This window comes from Dermacentor silvarum, chromosome 11, assembly GCF_013339745.2.
Source record: "Dermacentor silvarum isolate Dsil-2018 chromosome 11, BIME_Dsil_1.4, whole genome shotgun sequence".
Taxonomy (NCBI): Eukaryota; Metazoa; Arthropoda; class Arachnida; order Ixodida; family Ixodidae; genus Dermacentor; species Dermacentor silvarum.
Genome location: NC_051164.1, coordinates 92,606,792 through 92,631,116, shown reverse-complemented (window position 1 = coordinate 92,631,116; position 24,325 = coordinate 92,606,792). Strand labels below are relative to the sequence as shown.

The following is a 24,325-nucleotide window of genomic DNA, read 5'->3' as shown; positions in this document are numbered from 1 at the left end:
GGAAAAACAGCGGCACGCAAACCATATCCGCGCTTGAACCACAGAGATCATTACTCTAATGGTTTCACGGAATTTCCCGCTAGCTTCAAACCAGATGTGTTTTCTAGGGAGCAATTTTAAATGCAGGGGAAATACGCGCCTCGACTAAAATTGGTTCCCCTCGCTTTCGCGAGCATATTTATTCTTACCTTTAGTGAGAAACTGAAAGCGAAATTCGTTGATATTGCAAGATTTCAGCATAACATACCAATGATCCGGTTCTGACACGGCCAATACAAGCTACACAGCTACCAGGCCTCTGCATATTACGAGACGCGACGTCATCTCGGACGAGTAAAGCTGGCATTTCAAGTATCTTTATTAATACCTTGCGATGCACGGCCGCATAATACAGTAGAACTTTGTGTCATTCTTCCTGAAATTTTAACGAATTTATAAGAACAAAGTTTTGCATGGTTTCTACATGAATGTTAAGAGAAAACGTGCGGTATTATAGGAGCGCATGCGAAAAGTGTGAGTTGTGATGCTTTTGAAAACGCAAAAAAAAAAAGAAAGGAAAAGAAAGAGAGAAGGAAAGAAAGCACATCGCCCCGAGCATGCTGCCACGAAGCTATATAGACTACTTTACGAAACCGTTTGGGTGCCGCCATATTGGGCTGATAACGCATCTGTTTTCTGCCTTTAACAACCAAGTTTACGGTACCACAGTCGATTCACAAACATGAAAACAGTAGTATAAATGCGATCAGCGTTTCATGACCATCTTACGTGACTTAACTTCTCATAAAACTAAGAAATTGTTTGTGTAACAGCCCAAGATGGCGGCGCCCATGAATCGAATATAAAATCGTCTATAGGCTGTCGGTCCAATGGCATACGTAGATGACGTCACGTCACGCGACACGCACATATAGAGGCTGTCTCAGAGTTGACGTTACGGCGCATGGAAAGAGTAGGGAATCGCTGAGCATACGTTGGACTGTGCCCACGATATAAGCGATTGCGTATCGGCTACGAGCCTTTGGTGGAATCACTGAGATAATTACTTTTGTAAACCCTTTTCGATCTCGCAGGCTTATGCGCACTCACTTACTGGACGGCCGAGAAACTACACTGCCTGCGTGAGCCTGTTTCAGCCGGTTGCACACTTGTGTGTTGCTTCTGACGTGAGTACTGTATATATGCGGACTGGTTTGTATACTGCCGTGCTCTCGCCCCGACACCTAAGCGACGGTCAGAAATAAGACATTCAGAAACACGCCACGACGCATATGGCTCTTCGGGTTAGAGGTTATCTTCGTGGTCAAATTTCTACCAGAAAATGTGTAAGTGCTTCAATGGGAGTGCCTGCTAGGATAGGTTATTTATAACCTTGCGAAAGGAAATATCTGCTAGCCGAGATAAACAAGCCGCGTCGCTCATGAACAAAACGAACTTTTCGTGACGATCATCTGGCAGATTAAGAGGTACAAGCCCGTTATTCCGACGTTGAAATAGCAATCCTTAACACTATGAAGCGATTATTACTGATTAATAATATGACCAAGAAAATGGATACGCGATCCTCCTAAGCTAGCTGCCTACATAATGCCTGAAGAGACGAGTATTTGCCACTACGATGGACGTTTATTAAAGCTTCCGAAAGAACAATCTCACAGAGTAACTCAGCTTCATCTGGCATGATCTACGCGCTTTCAGCTTACATTTTGCATCTCCCTAAACGTTCTTTTGGCGCGAGATGACGGAAGTAGTGGCAATATCCTATTTAGGCGAACACGCCACAAAATGAACAGAATTACGAATTGGTGACACCACCTTGCGATTTCTGGAAGCTAATCGCACTCGAAGTGCTGCCACTGGCGCAAGGGCCGTAGGATGCATGTTCGTGAAGACAACACATATGTAGAAAGGCCGTGGCCTCACAAAAAAAAAAAAAGTCACTGCAAAAGTCGGCCAGCTTCTCGGCATCGAAGCGCAACGTGAGGTCGTACCGAAGAGGACCAATAGGGTTCATGCAGTTTTGCATGGGGCATTTGCCGGTGGCCGAGCTTCACCCTATCACCGAGCGGTGGCACCACAGTCGAGATTCCGGGGCCAACGCCTGTGCAGAAAACGTATCGGCAAAACGTTGTTCCATTGCAAAAAAAAAAAAAAAAAAAAAAAAAAAGGCCAACAATCAACTTCATCCTGTTCTCGACATTATCGAACACTTCGTGTGTGTACCAGAACGGGCCGTCAGATTTAGCGCGGTTTTGTGCATGAAATCTGGCTCTCGTTGCGCTTCTCGCCTGAAATAGGGGCCACCGTCGCGTTTCGCGTGCGTGCGCCCGCGAGGAGTTCGGCCATAACGAAAACGTTCATGAGAAAATTGCGCCTCGTTTTCGGCATAGAACGCTTCGTGGATGTGCCGAAACGGGCCAAAATGGAACTAGCGCTCTTTTGAGCGACATATGCCCGCTCGGTCGAGCTTCTTTCAACTGCCGAAAGGTGGCGCCACCGTCTGCTTCCTAGGACACACGCGAACACGTACAGCTAACACAAAGGCCGGCTGCGTCCTTTTGCTCCCCCTTCCCCGAAATGGCAGGATTTCCCCTCCTCCCCTGTGGGCGATCGTACACGTTTTTTTTTTTTTTTTTTTTTTTTTTTTTGACAGTGGTCGCAAAAAAAGCCCGTAGGAGGGGGGGTAGGGACGGGGGACCGGATGAAATGTGGTGACGAGCCGGCGTTACTACGTCCTCAGGAAGAGTTCCGACTTGCTGGAGACGGAAGCCCGGCTGCTGGACGCGTGCATGGCGGCCAGGCGCTTCCGCGTAAGTCGCCACTTCCGGTTGACGAACAGCAGCATGCAGCAGGAGCCGAGGATGAGCGCTTGCACGACGCCGATCAGGCTCGCCAACGTGTACACGACGGGTCGCGTCAGGCACACGGCGTCGCGGGGCATCCTGTTCTGTGAGACTCCTGCAGAAAGAAAAAGAAGAAAAAATAGGGACACTTAGTACGATAAAAGAATAGTAAACAATGGTTGATACTGCGGAACTTATATGGCACATGATGACTTTCAACACGGAGACTTCCTGCATCTAATACGGCTATGTTCAACCAGCCAGCATGGTTACTTTCAAATTATTTTGCTCCGTCCTTGCTTCGCACGCATTTCTTCGCCCAATCAAAACGAGGCTAAGTCTCCAAATTTTAAGAGCACTTTGGCTCAGTCCAGTCGTCTCCTCTCCAGGGTTTGAAGTCGGCCGTCGCTCGTTATGACGTAGTCACAACTTACGCGAAATCACCTTCGTAATATCGGATATCCGTTAAAGCATACACGTTGATATCGGCCAAATCAATTTCAGAACACTTTATGGCGACGATGGTCGCAGAGCTTTGTGTCATTTGTTCTTCGTTATAACGAAGTCGCAACTGGCATGAAATCGCGTTCGTTAGATCCGATATTCGTTGTAAGCATACATGCTGAAAGCGGCGAAAGAAACGCGGGCATTTTACATTTATTTCGTTACGTGCGGTACCTCATTATATCCGTGTTTTTTATATCGGGGTTCGACTGTATTTATACTTGTTTCTGGGCTAGTTTGTTCACGCTTACTCGCTCGTTAAAAGACGCGAAGCGTTATATGAAGGAAGGACAAGACAGGAAACAACACCACAACACAACTCGGTTTATTCAAAGTGGACAGCTCACTTTTCATATAGTTACATTTTCCTTCGTATCGTTATACGCCCTTTTACGCTACAATAAAGTTCAGATCGGTCTATTTTAACGTGAGCAAGAATTCTCAGACGTTCTTTATATCCTGCTTTTGAACTTTTGTAAACGATACACTTTCTATACTCCGCCATCAGTGTGAACTGCGACAGTGCATTGCAGCTGTTGCACCATTAGCGCCGGTCCGTTGCCTCTCACAGAAGACATGCGGCTACGCCTCAGCAGTGGTGAAGCAAAGGAGTCACTGACTTCACACACACTCTAAAAACAGTTGCACCCTTTGGGGCTTATTTTTGCCACAGAACAATAATCGTCATCTGACTTGCGTGGCTTTCCTTTCTTTAACGCTGTGAGCCCGGCACTTCTCGGTCACGAACGACAAGAGCGTTATCAGCGTGACACAGCGTTATCGACAGGAAAGTAGCAAGTGCAGAGTTTTCAAGATAGGAAACGCAAGCAAGACAGATGACGATTATTGTTGTGTGGCAAAAATGCACCCCAAAGGGTGCAGCTGTTTTTAGAGTGCAGGGCGTTTACTCTTAAAAGGGAGTAAACTTACAAAATTTTCTTGTGTGATGTTCTTTTCGGCGCACATTTCTCAACGTCGCGTTATACGTGCTGTCAGTCACTGCCACCATCGCTAGTAAATCGCATAAATTGCGTTTGAAATGCACCTATATACTGAAGATATTGCAGGAAAAGAAATACTGACAAAAAAAATTACGTAAAGAGGCTGCGATGAGAACTGTAGAACATCTTAGTGGTGGAACGAGAATACATCTACTAAACTTAAGTCCATCTTCTTCTACTTTGTTTTGGTTTCATATAATGTCCGCCTTGTTTGTTTGTTTGTTTGTTTGTTTCCCTCGTCCGAAGCCTGAACGCCGCGGGACTGGAAGACTGCTGCTGTTGCTGGCGCTGCAGATGGATGGCAGAGTCCGCTTTGGTTACGCGGAGCGCCATGCTTGCTCTGCCCGCATTGCATCTAAATCTTCGGGCTCGCCTTTCTCGCCTGATTTTCTTGCTTCGGCCAGCGCACTTTCTCTCTTTCGTTCTCTCTCTTTTTATTTTTATTTTTGTCCCTCGACGGGCGAAACCGATATAAATGAGACGACCGTTCGCGCGGCCCGCCTGTACCATATGTAGGCGTTTGTTTGTGCTTTTGTGCGTCGAGAACGGACGAAGGTGGAGAGGGTGAGGAGGGGCAGGAGAGCGCGCGTCTTGGTGGTTCCCGGTCGAAGCTGTATAGCGCACTGCGCTGGTTGAACTGAATAATGCATGACCCTTCCCGTGACAGAGTGAGACTCGCTCTTACCCATTCGTTTCCTAGCTCGGCGCTGCTTTGCCAGTTTCTCTCTCGCGCGTTTCGTCTTGTAACTAACCGTCTAAGGCTATCTTTCTCTTCAGTGGTTTTTCTTTTCACATTTCATTTAAGAGTGCGGCGATATTCGAAAGCTCGAATTCCAATCGAACAGCTTTTAAAGCGAAGCGCGACTATTGGCAAATCCTCCAGAGTGAGTTTGTGGCACTGTGACATCAGAAGTACGAAACACTAATATGTATCTATAGACACGAGTCGTGCTCGGCAAGCATCATACGTTTCCTCAGTCCTCGTAACATCACTGCGTAGACGTCTGACACTGAGCAGTCGGCTGACTTGGTGTATATATTTCGGCGTAGTTTATGACCACTATAGTGCATAAACATTCAAATTGCGTGTGACTAACGTTGCGTTCTTTATGGCGGCAAACATATACATCACGTGAGATTACACACTGCATATACACGCTGCATATACACGCTGCATAGGACGAAAGTAGACATGGCTGTATCCATCGCCGTTCGTTGTAGAGCAAGCATTTAATTAACCGTTCACAAAAGCTTCTCTTCACATAGATTCCGGCATACGCTTTGGATTTGCATAACTTTTTTTAAATATATTTTCTTGTAATCTTGCAGCCAGGTACCTGATGAAAGATTTTCACCTCTGGGCTGCCTGCAGATTTCTTACATCAATTTAGGCGAAATATTTAGTGCACTTAACTATGTGCGCGCCGAAGCGGCCTGTTCTTGATTTCTTTATCCGTATAAAGGAAATGTTACGTATTGGATTTGATATTGGAAGCCAAAGTTCTCTGAACACTCATATTCCATTCGAAGAGTTGACTAGTCGACCATCCTTATCTATTTGTTTCCTCAGGCGAACTTTTGATAACGCTCCAACCGGCCATTAAATTAGAGTCTTCATAACCTCCAAATTTAATCTTACAGATTACCCATAATTTAGAGTTCCATTTATGCTCAGCTAGAGCAGTCTGTGTAATTACTAAAGTGTTGCTTGCAGAATGCCGTCAAGTTGACGAAATGTGCAATGCTAAACGTTCACGGGCCATCTCGGGACAATCCGTAGACTTGGTAGTGGAACAACCATCGCGTGTCCGATGTTGTGATTGTGATATCAATTTGTTCCTGTGCTTGAATTGTTCTACATAGTACTCATCTTTCTTTTTTTTTTTACTGCGGGTCGCTAAGAACTACGGTTATGAAAAATAAATAAATAAATAAATAAATAAATAAATAAATAAATAAATAAATAAATAAATAAATAAATAAATAAATAAATAAATAAATAAATGTTACACATCGTCAAACAACTCTTGCGTACGCTCTTATTTCGAGAGTGCAGTGAAATGGGGCAGTGATAACGCTAGCAAGCGCGAATTAATGACCACACAGACACGTGTGTGCGGAGTGCGAATGTTGATGGGGACAACTATCCTGTACCGGAAAAAAAAATAGAAGAACAAAAAAGTGAGACGCCCGTTGGAGGTAATTTATGTTCCACCCGTTCGAGACAAACCGAACGTGTAACTTGTGTACGCGTGACGAATTATGAGACCACCGCGACGCGGCCCGCATAGAATGCCCTGCAGATGTTTAACGCCGATAACGCCGGCAAGCTGGTGTACAAGCGCATGTTAAATTCATGTCCGATTTGTGAGAAGCGACACCCCGTGTCCTTGCACGATAGGGACACGTCTAGAGTGGCAAATCCAAGCGATGTCGCCTCTGTCACGGACCACCAGGAAAGGTCGTTACGTCATTGCCATGTGGCGAACTAGTCCTGCGGATATCCGCTAGGTGGAGGCAAATTCACGAAAAGCCGGCTAGGTGACTATTTGTCACCGCCTCGTTTCGCAGGGGATGCCAATAAACCGTCATCATCGGGGAAAATGACATTAAAATCGGCAGTACCCGGATGCAACGGGAACCAGTCGCGGATTTTCAGAAAAACAAATTTAAATAAAAAGCTTTACAGCTGCAGAAAAATTCGTACCATGGTCTGCGGATCGAGCCCAGGACCAAAGGTCTTCGGGGCTCTACCGCGCTCTACTGTGTGTTGTTCTGCTTTCTTGCTTTTCTTTTAGTATGCCCAATCTAATACGGCAATATTTCATTTCAACTGCGGAGTTAGTGGTTAGCTTAGTAGCTCTGTGGATGGTGGATGACAGTTTGTCTCGTATACCATCGTCATGTGGATTCATTATATTGCAAAAAGTAAGCTCGTTTAGAAACCATGTGTCGTGTTTGTTCTTTTGTGATGCTCTGTTTTTCTATGATATCACTGGAAAACTTCAGCTCCGACGCTACTGCCTCATGTGGAGATTGAGGGGAATGCGCGCATCATCTGCCTCGTCGATTTCCAAGTTTTGTAGGAAAAACAAAAGTAATAAATTAAGCGAAGGGAATGCGCTCATTCGACAGTTGAATAAACCTTACCGTCACTTACTCGGTCATAAATCTCCTCTTGTTGTTGTTTGATAGGGCAAACACACTCGAGGTTATGGATACACAAATTTAAGTTTTCTTGATGACCTTCTTGAAAGAGTTAAGCAGCGAAAACCTTTTAGAGCACTGATGTCCGCCATGTACTTTGTGAAGCCGCCTGGCAGCTGGCCTTTACAGCACAAGTGTGCATGGATATCGACAGTACTGGACCAAGTTACCTGTTCTTTCTTGCTTTCTTGGTGTTATGTTTTATGGTCGTGGAGGTTAAAGTCTATCTGGCAGACAAATTATGACAGAATGCAGCCTCCACGTTCGAATTAGTTAGAATAGACATGGTGCTATTATTCGCTACATAACGGAGGCAACGTATTTCGAAGTGTTTAGACTGAATAAACTACCTGGCTGCTTAATCTGCCTTGTAGAGCAGCGGTTTCCGAGCGCTTGTCTTCGGTGTTTGCGTTCCCAACGTCATAAAGCTTGTTGTTTGTGTCAACACTCATTAATTCTCATAGAGTTGGACAATAGAGGCACCATTGAAGTTCGTCACGTCCACCGTTAGCCTCCGACGTTTGTTACAACTGGTGATATCGCCACATGGAAGTTAATTAGCGCGTACTTACTTTGCATGCTCCGTAAGTACTAATCCCATCCGTGCGTTGTCACCACGTGTTTTCTGTTTTTGTACATTACGTCTCTTCGCCGCGAGTGCCCAAAGGCTTAGTAAAGCGTCGTTCGTATGAAACTAATAAGTTGAGAAACTTCCATATGTAATCCCGGATCTCTCGCTAGTCTCGTGAGCACGGGGCGACGGCTGGCGGGTTCGCTTTGATGACCGGGAACAAAAAGACGAAAATTGCGGATTAGCTCGCAACAAACTGCTAATTAGCGACGATTATAAGCGAATAAATTTGCGCAGGTCATCATTATTTATACTACACTAACCGGAAAGACACACAGTACTCAACAGAGAACTGTTTTCCCTGTACTGCTCAAGTGTAGCGCGGTAAAAACGTAGTTGTTCTGTTTTCTGTTTATGTTCACGTACTTACGCGATGATGTGCTTACGCTAATCCGCTATGCAAACAGTACAAAGCTACAGCGCACAGTGACCTGCCTTTCATGCTTGCGGCGATGAAAAAGCAAATAACTGTGTTCATAGTCTGCTGACATATGTGCCTCTTACGCGTTTCAACGGCTGCAATGAAGAGCATACTGCACCGCGTGGGGAAGATTTGTCATGAATTAATATGAATATTTTTCAATATTATTAACGCGATAGCGTTAAGGGCCCAGTGTTGCAGAAAATCCGGCGTCGGCGTAAGCGCCGGCGTCGTTAGTGGAACTAATCTTGCCGAACCGCATCATCTCAAACCCACCCGACCGGGCAGGCCCTCGGCTCGGCGCAAGGCGTTAGTGAACAAAAATTGAATTCCTCAAATAAAATCTGTCAGAAAAATCGTAAAGTGCGACTTAACCACAACCTACAGACGTGATAACGTCGTACTGTAATTTGAATATACGAGAAAAAAGCCTGATAAGCAGCCAGGGATCTTTGAATGCTATCGCGTTCCACACTTAAAGGCGAAGCTTAAGCATCCTCCAATTTTTTTATATTGATTATTCTTGAGACCTTCTCCTGTTGTTGTGATGATAAAACACTTTTCTGTATTTACTGTATATCTTTAAATTGACAGTTCTTTATTCACTTTATACTATGTCTCAATCGCCGCTCGCTGGTCAATCTTAAGTATCCGACCAAGCTAAGAAGTACAGTAGCATCACCTTAAGTAATTGCTGAACCAAGCCCAGCGACCCCTGCCCTCCTCGTACCGTATGTTTCGGTACACAACCGGTATCACTTCGTAAATGAAGAAAAAGTATGCAAATCGAACGCAAAATAATCGCCGGGAATAACCAGAAACCAGTCTGCTTTGTAAACGTTTGTCTCGGGATATTACGGTAGTGACATGTGTCTTCTGCACACGTAAAAAGAATTATATACTTATTGCGCGCACTAAGAAAATAAATCCCAGCGAGAACGCTGGTTTCACAGTGCGAACAGTGCTTTTCGATAACTTAGACAACGATATTGCGGTTAATATTCACTTACAAACATTTTCAAGAGAAGATTCTACGTATACGCTGAAAATCCTGGCGAAATATTTCAACATAATGCCTTTTTTTTTTACTTCAGTGTATCTTTGGAGCCGTTCAAACATTGTCGTTCCGCGACGCTCGTCACCTCCGCAGGTATTAGGTTCGAAGTTAAGCGGTGTTAGTATATATTTCATATCAGGTTTCATTTTTCTTGTGACTTTCTGTTCACTGTTCGCTCTCAGGTAGTAACACGTCACTACTAAATATAAGGAGCCTACGCCATACGTAGAGTATCCGAAGAAACGTCTACCCTTCGCACAAAGAAAAAAAATTTTCAAGCATTAAATCAGCAAGAAAGGAAACAGCGCCTTCTCCTGCCTTGAACCAGTTCACGTAGCAAGTAGAATACATGAGCAACCTTTCGAAATGGCTTGAACGGAATTTAAAGCACTTGCAATCTTTGTTGCGGCAGCATTTCAGCACATAAAACGGTTTGGCGATCATGAACAGGCGTAGTGATTTGATTATAGTATATACCGACACTAAAGGCGATTCTAGGCTTGTGCAAGCTTTCACTCTTTTTTTTTTTTCGAAGCCATTGTTGCGTATACATTTAGTCTACTTAAGACAGCTATCACGAGGGCAAAATGTATGCTGCATTTTTTACAAAAATGTAGCCTTCACATTCGTAACAACACGTGTAGAAATTCCCAAGTGAAACCGCTGTAGTCTCTCCAGGTAGTTTCAAAGGTCGGGTAATGTTCCACAAAGTATTTGTAGTTTAACTAGGGGTCTTATACTTAATGGTTGTCCATTAGATCGCATGTTATATACCGGCAAAATTAGAGTGAGAAGAAAAGGCAAACTAGTCTGTAGAAACCATGTAGGGTCTATAAATCCGAATCTAAACTTGTAAGGAATATACGCACCGACATCAGCGGTGCCAATGAATTAAGTAAGACCATTGTCTTGTGGCATCGATATTTATTCAACAGAAACGAAAGAGCCTGTCTGCTACCGCACGGTGGTGACAGTTAGCCCTTTAGTCACGTGACCAGCGCCGCCTGCTTGGGGCGCCGCGATTGCGGCTGCATCCTTCTAAAAAGGCTCGTGGCGCGGTGAAGACCTTCGCCGACTCTCGACGGAAGGCTCACCTCTGGCGTCTCTCCCAGCATGCTCGGTGTCGGAGGAGGCCTGCGGCGACGGCGTCAGGTTGTGGACGACGAACAGCGCAGTCTCCATGGTGACGTCAGTGACCACGTCACCCGTCTGGAGGTCTAGCGCGTGCGTGTCTGCGCTGGCCGAGCGCCGTCTGCGGCCAGCGCGGCTTTCGGTGGACAGGTGCTGCTGGTGCTGCATCTGCTGCTGGTCCTCCGTGCCGCCGCCGCCTGGACATTTGGGCTGTAAAGGTTGACGAGGGAGAGAGAGAATAACAAAATCACGTCACGAATAAACATATGAAACGCCCTGCTGTTTTTTGTCGTCGTCGTTTTTTAAATGGCGAGATCCTTGGAAGGGCGCCTAAATGGCTGCCGAATGACCGATTATTCTGAACGTAAAAATGAATCAGCTAAGAAATTAAAGAGCAAAAAAAAAAACCGTTGGCAGAAAAGCCAGAAAAGAAGTCGAGGACATCTAAGCATGAGTTGTGAATGCGAAAGCATTAATGTCCCATTGAACGGCGCTGAACGGTCCTTCGGGTTTTGCGCTGCGAGTAATGCGAGAGTAGGGTGACGTGGCGTCGCGGCGATGCCCTCTCCCTTTACGCAACACCTGGCGCGCTATAGCGGCAGCAGGTATTCCCATTCGCCTGCTCTGCTCCGTCGAGGCATGCTCGTGACCAAGCGTGCTCGTGACGTGGCGCCGCAGCCAATGGGAATTTAGGTGCCGTTCCGCTGCTACAGACGCCGCCGGCTTTTTCGCTCAATGGGCGATTTGATGCTTTCGCTTCAAAAACGTGTCATAAATCAAACATAGCCTAGGCATTGTGAGGGTGATATATATCAGGAACGTGCAAAGCGCACATTTCCAGAGCATCGGTGCAGTTGTTGTTGGTTTCGTTGATTCGTGATTTGAAGGCAAGGTTTTTGGCAGGTTCACATGGGCTTGGCGTACGTTGGATGTGGGTATCTATCTGGCCTCTTATTATATATAATCTGGTCTTTCGAGCCTCCAGAGCGTCGTATAGAGAGTCGGAGAATTATCAAAATACATGTCGACCTCAACGAAGTTGAGTATCTCTCAACGAGATCAAAGTGCAGTTGCAAAGTAGAAAAAGTTAACGGTACGAGCGTAATTAGCGCCAATATAGTCGAAAATTAACCACACTGCACCATAGACTACACTCATTCCGGAATCAGCCCACATGGGTTCATGGAAAAAAAAAAAAGCTTGTCAACTAATGTCGACGCGAATGAATACAACGACATAGTAGACGCGCGAAAAAAAAAATTTGAAGAGCGAATGATAAAGTTTGGCATGAATAAAAGACGTAGAGGGTCGGGAATAAAATGTAACGCCTAACAATACAACGAAGAAAATAATGCAAGTGATGGAAAAATATAATGCAATTATGCAACATTCCATCATATTTAATGCCCCAATTTTAGTAGATATCAATACATACAGCATATACATTGACCTTGTCTTCTTTCTCGTCGACTTTGGTTGACACGCCATTTTGCTTATGCTGGGAATACGCGCCTTAAGGCGAATAAGTACTAACTGTCTGACTGGGTGAATGAATAAACGAATGAATGGCTGAGGTGTTGATTTACTGACCAATCAATTGATCGGCCGAACAAAACGAGAGAGAAAAAAAGAAGCTCAGAAGCAGACGAATGAGTGTTCTTTGCAGATAAGCAAAATCAGTACGCACCGGTGGGCAGACGTCCAGGCAGAAGGACACGGTCATCTGGAACTTGACGGTACTGTCTGAGGCAAAGCGGAACGCTTGGAACGGGGCCATGAGTGACTTGGAGCCCGGAGCTCGCTCGAAGCCTTGGAATACGGCAGGCTCTACGGGGCAGCTGCAGGTGAAAAAGAAAGAAAGAAAAAAAGGAAATGCGTCACCGTTGAATTGAAGACACCACACTACAGACAAGCGCAATAGAGAAGCACCATACTTAGCATCCAGCGTGCATCAAAGACGTAGAGACAGGCTTTGAAAGGAGAAAGATAAATAATGCGCGCGCGCAAACTACGCATGGGCGCATTGGATACGTTCGCCTGCACAGCACACTCACGCCAGTATTATCAGACGATCTTCGACACAGAGCTCTTCCCCCACTCCACTGAGTTTGTCACCGCACCGCCGCTCGAGTAAAAAAGGCACTACGCTTCTCAAGAATTGGCGTAGAATATCAGTAAAGCGTAGTGATCATTTATGTCGAGGCGGGGCACTGCCATCCACTTTCTTGAAAGAAGGAACGTTCTAGAATACGGTGGTCAATCTCGTCGTCAAGCCTTGTCCACGAGACCTATACTTCCTCGCGTTTGGCCGACCCTGGCCGGTTAACGCGAGAAAAAAAGGTCTAAGAGGCAAACCCCACTGACACGGCCCAACCACTGACAACAAAAAACTGACCCTTCGTCCTTAGACTTTGTATCGGCCGCTATGATCCCGTTTGGACAAAAGTTTGAGCGGCCGTTAAACAAAATCAAAGCGCGTCGTCCTCTATAGTAGTACCTATAGGCAAAGGCTCATTTATAAGCAAGATTCCTCAGCAAAATGTCTGTTGATCTCTCCCTGAGGAGTTCTTGAGTCGGGCAAACGCGAGAAAGAAGCTCTCTTGCCTTGTCCTCGGAGAAGAGCAGCGTCACCAAATGTCAACAGCATAGCTGCCGATAGTGCATGATCGAATGATACTCTTCGCACCTATCAGTCAAACCAACCAATGAAGAGAAGCACCACAGCCTTTGCTCAGAACAAGAGAGACCAGCAGCGACAAATTCGCGAAGGTCCGGGATGGCATCCACTACACTCCGCGCAGTATAGGTCTGCCGAACAGCAGCCAAGCTGGCACCGCAGCAACACTTATTAGGGCTAAGTTCGCGTCGGGCACACCGCAAACAAACTACAGCAACAACTCTTCACAGGTACGCGTCCTCACCAGCCGGAGGACACTTCCTAACAACCACCAGATTTCGAGCGCGCAAGGCACAGAGGATGGCAACCTTGTTTCCCGTCGACAGCGCCCAAGTGGGGAGGAGTGGCGAGCAACAGCGCGCGGCCTCGTTCGCATTTTCGGTCTATCGCGTGCCACGGTGCCGCACAATGACTGTCAACGTCACCACCAGCGCAAGAACGTATGGAAGTCGAAGACAAAAGAGGCCCTCTTCGCTGCGCGGTGTCGCCGTACAGGAGTCCCGCGATTCGAGTGCGGACTTTTGAATGAACAAAGAGCGGAGCATGCTCGCACTTCACTCTGCGCTGTAGTGCGCGCCCGCGCGCAATGCAGCAGCGTCCCAATGCAGCCCCAAGAGGCTCGCCAATTTCTATGGGCGCAAAATTCGCGCGAGTGTCTCTCGACACGGCGGGTATACATGCAAGGCGTGGCCTCGCGACACTTGTTCGGTGCAGCGCTCGTTGCTGCTACACCTGCGCAACCCAAGGCACGCGCCAGATATGAAAGAAAACTCGTAGCGTGAACTTGTTCGGTGCGTAAACAATCCAAGCTCCTTTGCGCACGACGGTCGTTAACGGCGTAAAATATTTAACGTCACAGCTGCAGCTTACGATGCGTACGGCGCGGCGACTGGGGCGTCAACATTATTGCGTAGAGTTATCGAGTCCCCGACTTTGTTGTCGTTGAAGTGAACTAAACTTAGGAAAATATTTTCCGCTGAAAAGCCGGATATCCCATACGGCCTACATCGCATCGCACGGAACGCCGTCTGCATCTGCAAAGCGCGTGCTACAAACACGTCGGTACATGCAAGTAAATTTCACTGCCCGCAGCATTCTGAGATTATGGAGGGAAAAAAAAAACGACTTGGCATCGACGTCCACGTGATAGCAGCGTGACAGTCTCGCACCCCTGTGATCCTTGCTGGTGCTTGTGTAGCGAGAGTGACCTTGACACTGACTTGTGGAGGCACGCCCGGTCACGAAAGCTGCTGCTGCAGCCGACGCCCTCGAACCGCGTCGCCTGTTTCTCGGAAGCCTAAAAACTCAGTGACGACAGGTGCAAACAAACGAGAATTTTTTGACGCTGAAGAGGTGATGTCACACAGCCCCTGGACCAGCGGTGCGCATGCGCAAACGAGAGCAAGACCGGGGACAAGGTAACAATTCTGTTCGAATTCGTTTCCTTTTGGCACTTCGGGAGTTTTCGCCCTTCGGAAGAGAACTGATAGCTTTCTTTGCCTTTCCAATACAGTCGACTCCGGTAATTCGACCCTTGTGGGAACGCAAGATTCGGTCGAATTATCCGAAAGGCCGAATTAACAAAGGCAGCAAGAGATAGTCTATTCAAATTTTTTATTGCTTGAAGCAGTCTGTAATGTAATTTCGTTTCTTGCACTTGAAGCGCGACTCAACCAACATGAGGCAAAAAAAGAGCCGACATGTTTAAAAGCTGCTTCAGCGTGACACAACACGAAACAAAAAAGCGCGAGAAAAAAATGGCCTTACGGGTGAAAGGAACGTCGGTCTTTAAAACGTAAAATTAAACTTAAATGCCGCAACTTTTTTTTTTTTCATTCTTTCAAGCTTTTAGTAACCGGTGCGCGTATGAGGGGCCACCGGTGGGGGCCGATTTAACCGCAGCGGCATACTTTCGAGTTCGAACTAAACGAGCTTTCCTTCGGTAGCAATGTATGTTTTTGTGGCGGGCGTTTCCGTTTTGTTCGACTTAGGCGGGAAGTTGTATTAACCAAGTTCTCAATAACGCGAGTTGATTGTATTTTGCGATCAATCGTTACTGTATTCTCTGCAACAAAGAGGGCGGCAGTTATGAACGCGCAGGATAAATGACGTGAGATAAGTTTCTAAAGTTTGTCTAAAAAGAGTAAAAACGAAGAGAATAGTTTGCGAAATTTCAAGAACCCGGGCCAATTACATCAGGCTTATATAATTGAAAAATAGGTCTAAGTCGAGGTGAAGTGAAGCGTGGCTGTTCGTAGCGTAGCTTTCAGCGAAGAAGTCATTCTCGGGTTTTACTCTCAGACAGCTTCCCATTGTGTTTGATATCAGTCACACCGTTCTCATCGTGGTCATACTGATCCGTGCAGCGAATGACTTAAGAAGGTCAAATGTCTAAGCATCTGGCTTTCTTTATTGCTAACCTATCCTTACTATTGGCACTAACATTATGATTGGCGCAGCCTATCGTGTCTGCAAGTTGCGAGCTGCGAGCAAACAAGGAGCAATGTTCATTCTCATGATCCGGCCTTTCGCCGAAGCGAGGATTATTTTGTGGTTACGCCGAGTGTGAACGACGGCATGAATAATTCGCCGAAGTGAGCTTGCCTTCTCAAGTAGAGAAGCTTGCTTGCTCTTTTGCTAGCCCGATATACGAAGGCACAATATAAGCTTTTGCAGTGCTTGTTTACACACGAACAGCCGTGGTTGCTCAGTGGCTATGGTGTTGGGCTGCTGAGCACGAGGTCGCGGGATCGAATCCCGTCCACGGCGGCCGCATTTCGATGGGGCGAAATGCGAAAACACCCGTGTACTTAGATTTAGGTGCACGTTAAAGAACCCCAGGTGGTCCAAATTTCCGGAGTCCCCCACTACGGCGTGCCTCATAATCGTGGTTTTGGCACGTAAAACCCCATAATTTTTTTGTTTACACACGAACGCTAAATAAGTGCTTACATAGCGTCGCCACGTTTACCTTCATTCACACATGCGAGGACAAGGCCGCCTAACGACACGAGCACAACCGCTAATAACCAACGCTTCTCTGGTGAGGAATTGCAAATGATTTGGCGAAGGAGTAACCTACGAAAGTAAATAACGTTATCTTTCCGTTTTGTGCTACCTCACTTACTCCCTTGGATGGGCATCAAGGCACAACATTGAGACACCGAGAGCGCGGCAGCCGCTTGCTGCTTGCGCTCAGCACTGTTGTACCGGATACAAAAAACGCACCTTCCTTTACCAAGCGCACGTTGGTGCGCACGAGACTTTGAGCTACGTCTTCTACGGGACGATGATGGCCCGTCATCCCAGATGGGGGAGGGGGGGGGGGGGGTGTTGAGTGCTACAGGCAAGGCCAGAACTCGTACATAGAAATACAAAGAAGCATTCCGCACAAGATCGCCTTCGACGACGCGTGGCCCAGCCCTCACCTTTCGCGCACGTCATCGCCGACGCGCCGAGCGGAAGAAACACGAGACGGGAATCGGGGCAAAACAAACATTGCGACCGCCAGGCACTACGTGCCGCGAACGGAGCGAAGTGGGGCACGTTTTGCATGCGCCCGGAGCTAGAACACGAGGGGGAAGAGGTTCAACTCCCTCTTGACGGATCCCTGACAAGCGCAACGTCATCACGTGACAGCGACGTACACGACGAGCGCGTTATTAATACCGGCGGGGGCACGGCGTGAGATATAATATACGAGGCTGTCTAGGCGCTTCGAAACGGCGGGCGGAAAGGCAGCGTGGCCTCCGGCGGTGCGCTGCACGCCGGCCCTGACAGGGTAGCAACTCCCCCCTCTCCTTTTCTTGCCCCATAAGGCTCCCTTCGCCGAAGAGAGTACTCTACGAACGCGCGCGGCGGCTCTCGCGTCGCTCCCGGGTACACGACTGGGAGAGCAAAGAGAGATCCGCTCGAACTCCACGCGTCGACCAGCGACGAGAGAGAGGAAGAGACGACATGGCACGGCGCAAAGGGATGCGATGTTCAGCCCTGCCCCGAATTCCGAGCATTCCCGCAGGCATCGCGCACGCCAAGACGGGGCACGCAGCCAAGGCAGCCCCGTGCGCCGATTGTAACGTTCTCCGTTCTTGTCGTTTTGGGAGTGTTTCTTTTACGTCTCCTCTTTTCTCACCACCAGGGGTCGCCAGCGTGATAGTGCACCGGATCGTTTCTTTCCTTTTTTTTTTCCCTTCTTTCCCTCTTCCCTGGAGCATCGTCGTCGTCACTGGCGTGTTGGTTGGTTGCTGCTTTCGGCGGTCCTATAGCGTGGCAGGCGGCCTGCGTGTTCCGAGATCCGCTATTAGGTCCTTTTTACGCGAGCGGTTCTCGGGCGCGTTTCGTGTCCGACGCAAGCCTGCCGTTATTAAGAAGAGCTAACGCCGGTGTTCGGTATTTTGCTTTGAAGCCCTCCGGCCCCGCAAAGCGTGCATCGACAGTGGCATGACGTCGCGATGTGAAGTAGGCTTGCAGCGTAAGCCCTCCATACGCTCTTTCAGTATAATTTACGCTTTTCACTGGATAAGAGAAGCTTTGTGAGAATTGCAATTCTGTCGCGCAATTTGGAAAGTATGTGGATGGTCACGCGTCAGAGGAGCATCACAACTAATAAAGGGACGCTAAAGAAGCACACTGGAGCATCACAACTAATAAAGGGACGCTAAAGAAGCACACTGGAGCATCACAACTAATAAAGGGACGCTAAAAACCACACTAAATCAATTTAGACTAATAAGTATGCTTTCAAAGCTCTCTTTTCGGCAGTTTGCACGGTGACATGTTGATTAACATAAGAAAACACGGCCAAAGTTCGTTTTTTGGTACAAATCTCGAGTACAGGTTGTTGTTTTTTTCGTTGTCCTTTCCTTTACACCCAGTTTAAGGTAGCAAACCGGACGTTCGTCTGGTTGATCTTTCTGCCTTTCCTCTCCTTGCTATCTCGATATCTCTCTTTTTGTAATGTACTTAATAATACCTAACAACGATAAAAAGAAAGAAAAAAGAGAAAAAAAAAGAGCAGACGTCGTCAAAATCATTTAGTGGCACGGCGAACTGGTGGGGGAATTTCAAGGTCACGTCACCCTACGTCTGTCATTATTGCCTCGTTTTTCTCTTACCACACCTCCTCTTACGGTGAGAAGTGCTTTCTTTGGCATAGTGTAGCACCAAACATGTGCTCAACATACTTTTATTTCTAGTGTCCTTTTAGCTCCTGAGAGCGTGAAGCCGTGACACAACCAGGCGCTGCGATGATCCGTATCTTACAACCGGTGCGAGAAATAATTAAGCGCGCGCATTCCTCACCGAGGGCAAGGATTAGCTAACGCGCGTACATATTATTACGAGCTACGTTCAGTATTAATGCACAAAAAAAAACATAGTACCCATTGATTTGCAGTTTTCCTAGCCGTCATGTTCAACCGTTACTGCTAGAATACCTAAATTTTGGCTGCTACTGTGGCCCCTACGCTATTGGTCGCGATGGCATGCGCAATCAAAGAAAGAAAGAAACATTGTTCAGGAAAATCATCGACGATTATTGTCAATGCAAGCGAAGAACCCAAAAGAACTCACGAGTGAACGAACGAAAGAGAGAGAAAGACAGAGAACGAAATAATGAGCAAGATAGCGAACGAGCGTTTTCTTTGCTGAATCCGACCAACGACCAACCGCGAAAACGTCCGAAAGAGCTAAATAAAGCTATTCGCTTTAAAAGAAAGAAACGCAGCAGGACAACGAGGGAGAACAGAACAGTGGAGGAGAAACAATGAATACGTGTACAATTTTGCCTACCAATTAAGTCAGCAGTGTTCTGCTATGTAGACTACACCGCGTGTATGCGTAGAATTGAAAGCAAAGAGCAAGCATGTTCCGCTGCGAGGCAGAACCGAGCCAATGATGCTCACGCAGCGACAAGCAACGTAGTGAGCCGCGCCCCTTTGCGTTCGCGCGCGAACTCGCCTACCTCGCTCTTTGCGTTGTTGCCACGAGCCACGCACTGGTATGCTTTGCATGCTACCGTTGTAGTGCTTGTTCCCTTGTGCTTCCCTCTACCGCTCTTTCTGTAACGTCCCGTTTCTCGAATTAGCTAGCAGAAATTAACGGCCCTGAGCGTTCTGCTGCGCCACTATGCAGGCGTGCGTTGCGCTGAGCCGTCTTTAGGTTAATTGGCCCAACCGGCTTATTCTGCGTAACTTTTGTTGTTGTTGTTGTTGTTGTTGTTGTTGTTGTTGTTGTTGTTGGTTGCTCCAAATTGTGATTTTTTGCGACCTTTGACTAGCTATTTGAATGCGCGTGATCGTAAAATCATGCTCGTACGCACGGATAATATTATCCGGCTTGTTAATGCGATGCGCACTACATCGTTTCTGTCCTCTACGGTATTGCTGGTTATGACCTCCTAATTGCACGCGCTCACGCCACCCCTTTGAGAGTCTGCGTGGTGCAAGAAAGGTCCGGTATAAATTGCCATGCTCTAAAGCAGCGAGATAGCACGATGGTGAGAGTGTCCGGCTCGAGATTGATCATTGTCGCAGGAACAGAAGTTCTATCGCAAGTGGTCGTGGGCAAAGTATTGTTTTATAGCGAACATCACTCTTGGCATTGACAGAGACGACGACAACGAATGGTGCGCAAACTCATAACTGGTTTTATTCGTATCTTGTGACGTGTCATATAAAGGTTAAGAATCAAATATTCGGAGGGAATGGGAAAGGGCCGAAAGAACGAGGAAAAAAAACCTAAGGAAATACCCAAGAAATGCAAGATTAAACACAACCGCCGATGTCTTTGCGAGCCAGTTGTACATAACACACATTAGTGTAGATCGTGCTGTAGGAATGCGATTTCCGCTTTCGTGGGCTGTAACGAGGGCGTGATAACGAAATTGCTTCAAAGCTTTGATCTCCCTGATATCCTTGTTACATTGCTACAGGATGGTCCACACTAATCTATATTATGTATTACTGGCTCAGGCAGGCATCGGCGGCTGTGGTTTATCTTGCATTTCTTGGCTGTTTCCTTTGCTTTTTTTTCCCTTCTTCTTTCGACCATTTCCCATGCCCTCCGCCTATTTGATTCTTAACTTTTATATGACACGTCACAAGATACGAATAAAACCAGTTATGAGTTTGCGCACCATCCATTGTCGTCGTCTTTGTTCCCGTCCTCGTCATTAGAGAGGTTTAGAAATAGGGACCCAAGACTCTGGGGCCCCAAGCAGTGTTGGGTAGGCTGCTCTCGGATTGAAAGGAGCAGCAGAGTGTGAGAACTGAGTCAAACGCAGATAGCGTTGGGTCGAACGCTCGGGACGCCGCAGTGGGGTAAAATAAAAAGGTGCTTAAAAGTAAAAAAAAAAAGAAGAAGAAAATAGCAGTCATGCTTACCGCCTGCGATGTAACGCTTTGGATGACTGCGTCTCGCACGGATTTGTTGGCTATCTCGCGATTTGTCGTCGCCCACGAGGGCGACCCAAAGCCGACCACGCTAGTTATCGATTTTTTGGGTCTTGGGTCAACGCGAACGCAAGAACCCTAAGACGGGCTTGGGTTCTGCGCATGCGCACTTGCGGCCCACAATTTTCTTGGGTCCCCCATTCTAAATATCTCTATTAAGCGCACAGCGCAAATGGAAACTACGAACAGCGACCAACAAGCCCAATTCATCGCTCTTTTGGCTCACTGTATATGTGGTACGTATGCGCGGACTTCACGACGCCACCGGCAGAAGGCGCAGCGTGTCGATAAAGAGGCGCGTGATAGGAGCCCGGCACGCCTCATTCATGCCGCGCTTCGGCTATTCCAATACTACTTGAATAGTCAACGTCGATGGGCCCTGCTCAAACGTCTTTGCTCTCTATATATAGCGAAAGTGAAGTTAAGAACAAGGACGTGACCTGACGGTGCCGTAACAGAAAGGAAAGACACCGCGAATACAGTTTTGGGATTTAAACTACGGTCGCAGTAATACACGATTCTGATCTTCTCGTCTAATCTTCGGATTCTAATCTTTTTTGATTCTGGTCCGATTCTGGTCTCTAGGCTGGTTTTGCACGAAGACAATTTCAGCCATTCGCCTGTGGTTCTGCGTGGTGCCGGACCGACACAAATAACGTCAAATGTGAAATAACGGGGACTTGGAATCCTTTGTGCTGAAGTGCATGCATCACATATGACTGCACGCGTCTATCAATAAAAGAAACGGCCTTACCCTTTGTCGTCCAGGAGCAGTATGGTTTCCGACCCTTCCCCGCTGCGCGCTGTGAGAGAGCTCCCGAAGATCCCAAACACGGCTGGAATAAGGAATAAAAAGAAACGGTGAGGACGTGGTTGGGGATACAAGCTTTGGCGTCTCTCGGTGATATAACAGCGTCGCACGTTGCCACGAGAGCATATAGGAAGTATTTTTTTTTTTTTTACTGAGAGAAAGAGGGAGGGAGACGGTCTACGCACAGTATAGTACACAGAGAGATTAAAAATAAACGTTTAGTAATATGTAGGCATAATACAGTCAATAATGACATTAGGTCGGATACATTTCTTGTTTATAGAAGCGCCATGCAAAAATGCGCTCCATTAGGCTTGAAAACATTTCTTGAGGGCGGTGTAAATAGGTGGGTGTACACTATACGATCATCATAAAGATGAAAAGGTGTTTTGTTCGTATGCTCTTCTTTTTCAATTTGTATTGTGTTATGCTTGTTATGTGTGAATGCCGTTAGGCAATATGCGTGTACAACGCTGTTCGTCTGAGAGAGTTTTCTTTTCTGTTTCTCTCTATTTTTTTAATCTGTTTGACTTATATCATACGCGCCATATCTGCCGAATTTTCCGTAAGGTTTACGAAATGGCTCGACCTGAGGTTCATTCTTCTAGTCATGCAGCTACTTTGCAGAAATGGGAAGGCGGAAAGTGGAACAACATGGATGACCATGAGGGCGAAGGGAAGAGGGGAAGCACGTAACGGTAAAAAAAAAAATGCCCACTGTCCAAACCGTAATATCTTACAGCGTCAAGAAAGGCATGGATGGCCTCGAAACTATATTTACAGTCGCCGCAGATGGCTCAAAATAAAACCAGTGACGCTTTTGTGCCACTTACGACATCGTATGGTTGCGCTGTTATTGCAACGGGGCCACTTATCGAAATGTGAGTCAGCATGTGCGAGAAACGTACCACGTTTTATTCTCATTCGCATAAAAATTCTAAACTTATTCCGAGCGCAGAGATAGCTCGATCGGTAGAAGGACAGCATAATCATCCTAAATTTAATGAGTATTAATTGAGATTCCGGACCGCGACGACCGCATTCCATTGAAGGCGGAATGCTATAGAACGCTCATGTGGCATGCTTTAACCGCGCGTCAAAGAACTCGCTTTCTGTTAAATTAAGACACTAAATCCAATCAATCAATCTCGTTATAAATCAATTAGTAGGATCAGGCAATCGCGTAGCCTGGTGCCGTGTGGGTTCAGGAATGTCTCGACGGACGTCGAGACCGAAGAATATAAATGGCCAAGTTGTGCAGATAAGCTTTCATTCGCAAAAGCTCGGCACTTGTTACGGCAAATTACGCGCTGCACTCAACTAAGCGGCAGTTTAGTATTTCTAAACTCGACAGACCGCGAAAAGTATGTGACAAAGTGTAAGTATCGCCCGCTAAAAAGAAGCAACGAAAAAAAGCGCGCTGCGTTTGGGGATTTGCCTCGCATAGATTCATAACGGACCAACGAACTGTGGTCCTCCAGGGACGAACCGACGCGCCATCTGCGCCAACACGGCGCTCCAGGTCTTTCTTTCTTTCTTTCTTTTTTTTCTTTCTTTCTTTCTTTCTTTCTTTCTTTCTTCGCTTCCGGCAGCGTGCGTGAGACCGACGCTTGCGCAAGGAATTCATGCTTCTTGCCTCGACTGCCCAGCGCGCGCAAATGGTTTGCATATCGCGGTTTTCCACGCGGGTTGGCCAGGCGGAATTTGATTTCGCACCGCGGGTGAGGATATCCAGCACCAAGGCAGCGGCAAGATTTACTCCATGCTTTCTTCTGTTTGCTTCCGTTTCCGTGGTTTAAAAAAAAAACGTAAACAAATATATTGCGCAAAGTGCTCCACGCTCGCATTTCTCCAGCTTGCTTCTGCCGTTGTTCAAACACTGCCTAAACTTATTCCGGCCAGGATTCACAGGACTGACGCGTTTGATTTCTGCTTATCTGTTTTACTTTCCGCCTTCTCGCCGCCCTAGAGACAACGTCGCTTTTTGTCGTATTCTTGAAGCAATTCGGCGAGCACTCAAGTTCAGTAAGTGTCGAGTGCTCATCTTTATTTGAAGCGATGAAATATAACGCAACCAAAGAATCGATCGCACCTTGGCAGTATAAACTTGCGCCTTTAAGCAATTGCGTTTCCTTTGCACGTACCCTTGACACGTACCCTTGGCGTACCCTTGGCACGTAAAACCCTAGATTTTTTTTTTTTTAATAGCAGCTGTGCGGTGGATTAACGGCTGAATCGTTATGTTGCTCAGCACGATGTCGTGGGTTTGACTGCCAGTTGCAGCGGCTGCATTCTGATAGGGGCAGTGGAGTTCAGCGTTGTTTGTGCGGGCGGCTACATGCGGGATGGTCAAAAGAGACGCGCGGTTCGACACCAAGACGGCAGCGGAGAGTTATAGCCGTCGGGGGTGGTGGGGGAGCCGCGGTTTACAGAGAGCGCGTGGTTTGACTGTGAGTCGAGGCTTCCGGCGTTCGGTGCCCGGAAGCAGTGCCGTGGCTTTGAAGTCAACCCCTCGTTTCTGGACCGCGTCCACGCCGAGACATTCCCCGAACGGACCAGATGCCCCAGCGTGCGTGAAAGTGTTTTTCTTC

At 47.1% G+C, this 24,325-nt stretch overlaps 1 protein-coding gene across 1 annotated transcript in view; it reads right to left on the bottom strand.

Annotated features, from left to right (window-relative positions):
- Window positions 1–2,673: 2,673 nt before the first annotated feature.
- LOC119434113 (uncharacterized) overlaps window positions 2,674–24,325 on the bottom strand; it is a 247,470-nt gene continuing 225,818 nt past the window's right edge. The window contains exons 11-14 of the mRNA XM_037701433.2: window positions 21,678–21,759; window positions 12,483–12,633; window positions 10,759–11,005; window positions 2,674–2,958 (exon numbers count right to left, since the gene is read on the bottom strand). Of these exons, the coding sequence (XP_037557361.1) occupies window positions 2,729–2,958; window positions 10,759–11,005; window positions 12,483–12,633; window positions 21,678–21,759 (710 nt within the window). The 3' untranslated portion in view covers window positions 2,674–2,728. The remainder of the gene's footprint in view (window positions 2,959–10,758; window positions 11,006–12,482; window positions 12,634–21,677; window positions 21,760–24,325) is intronic.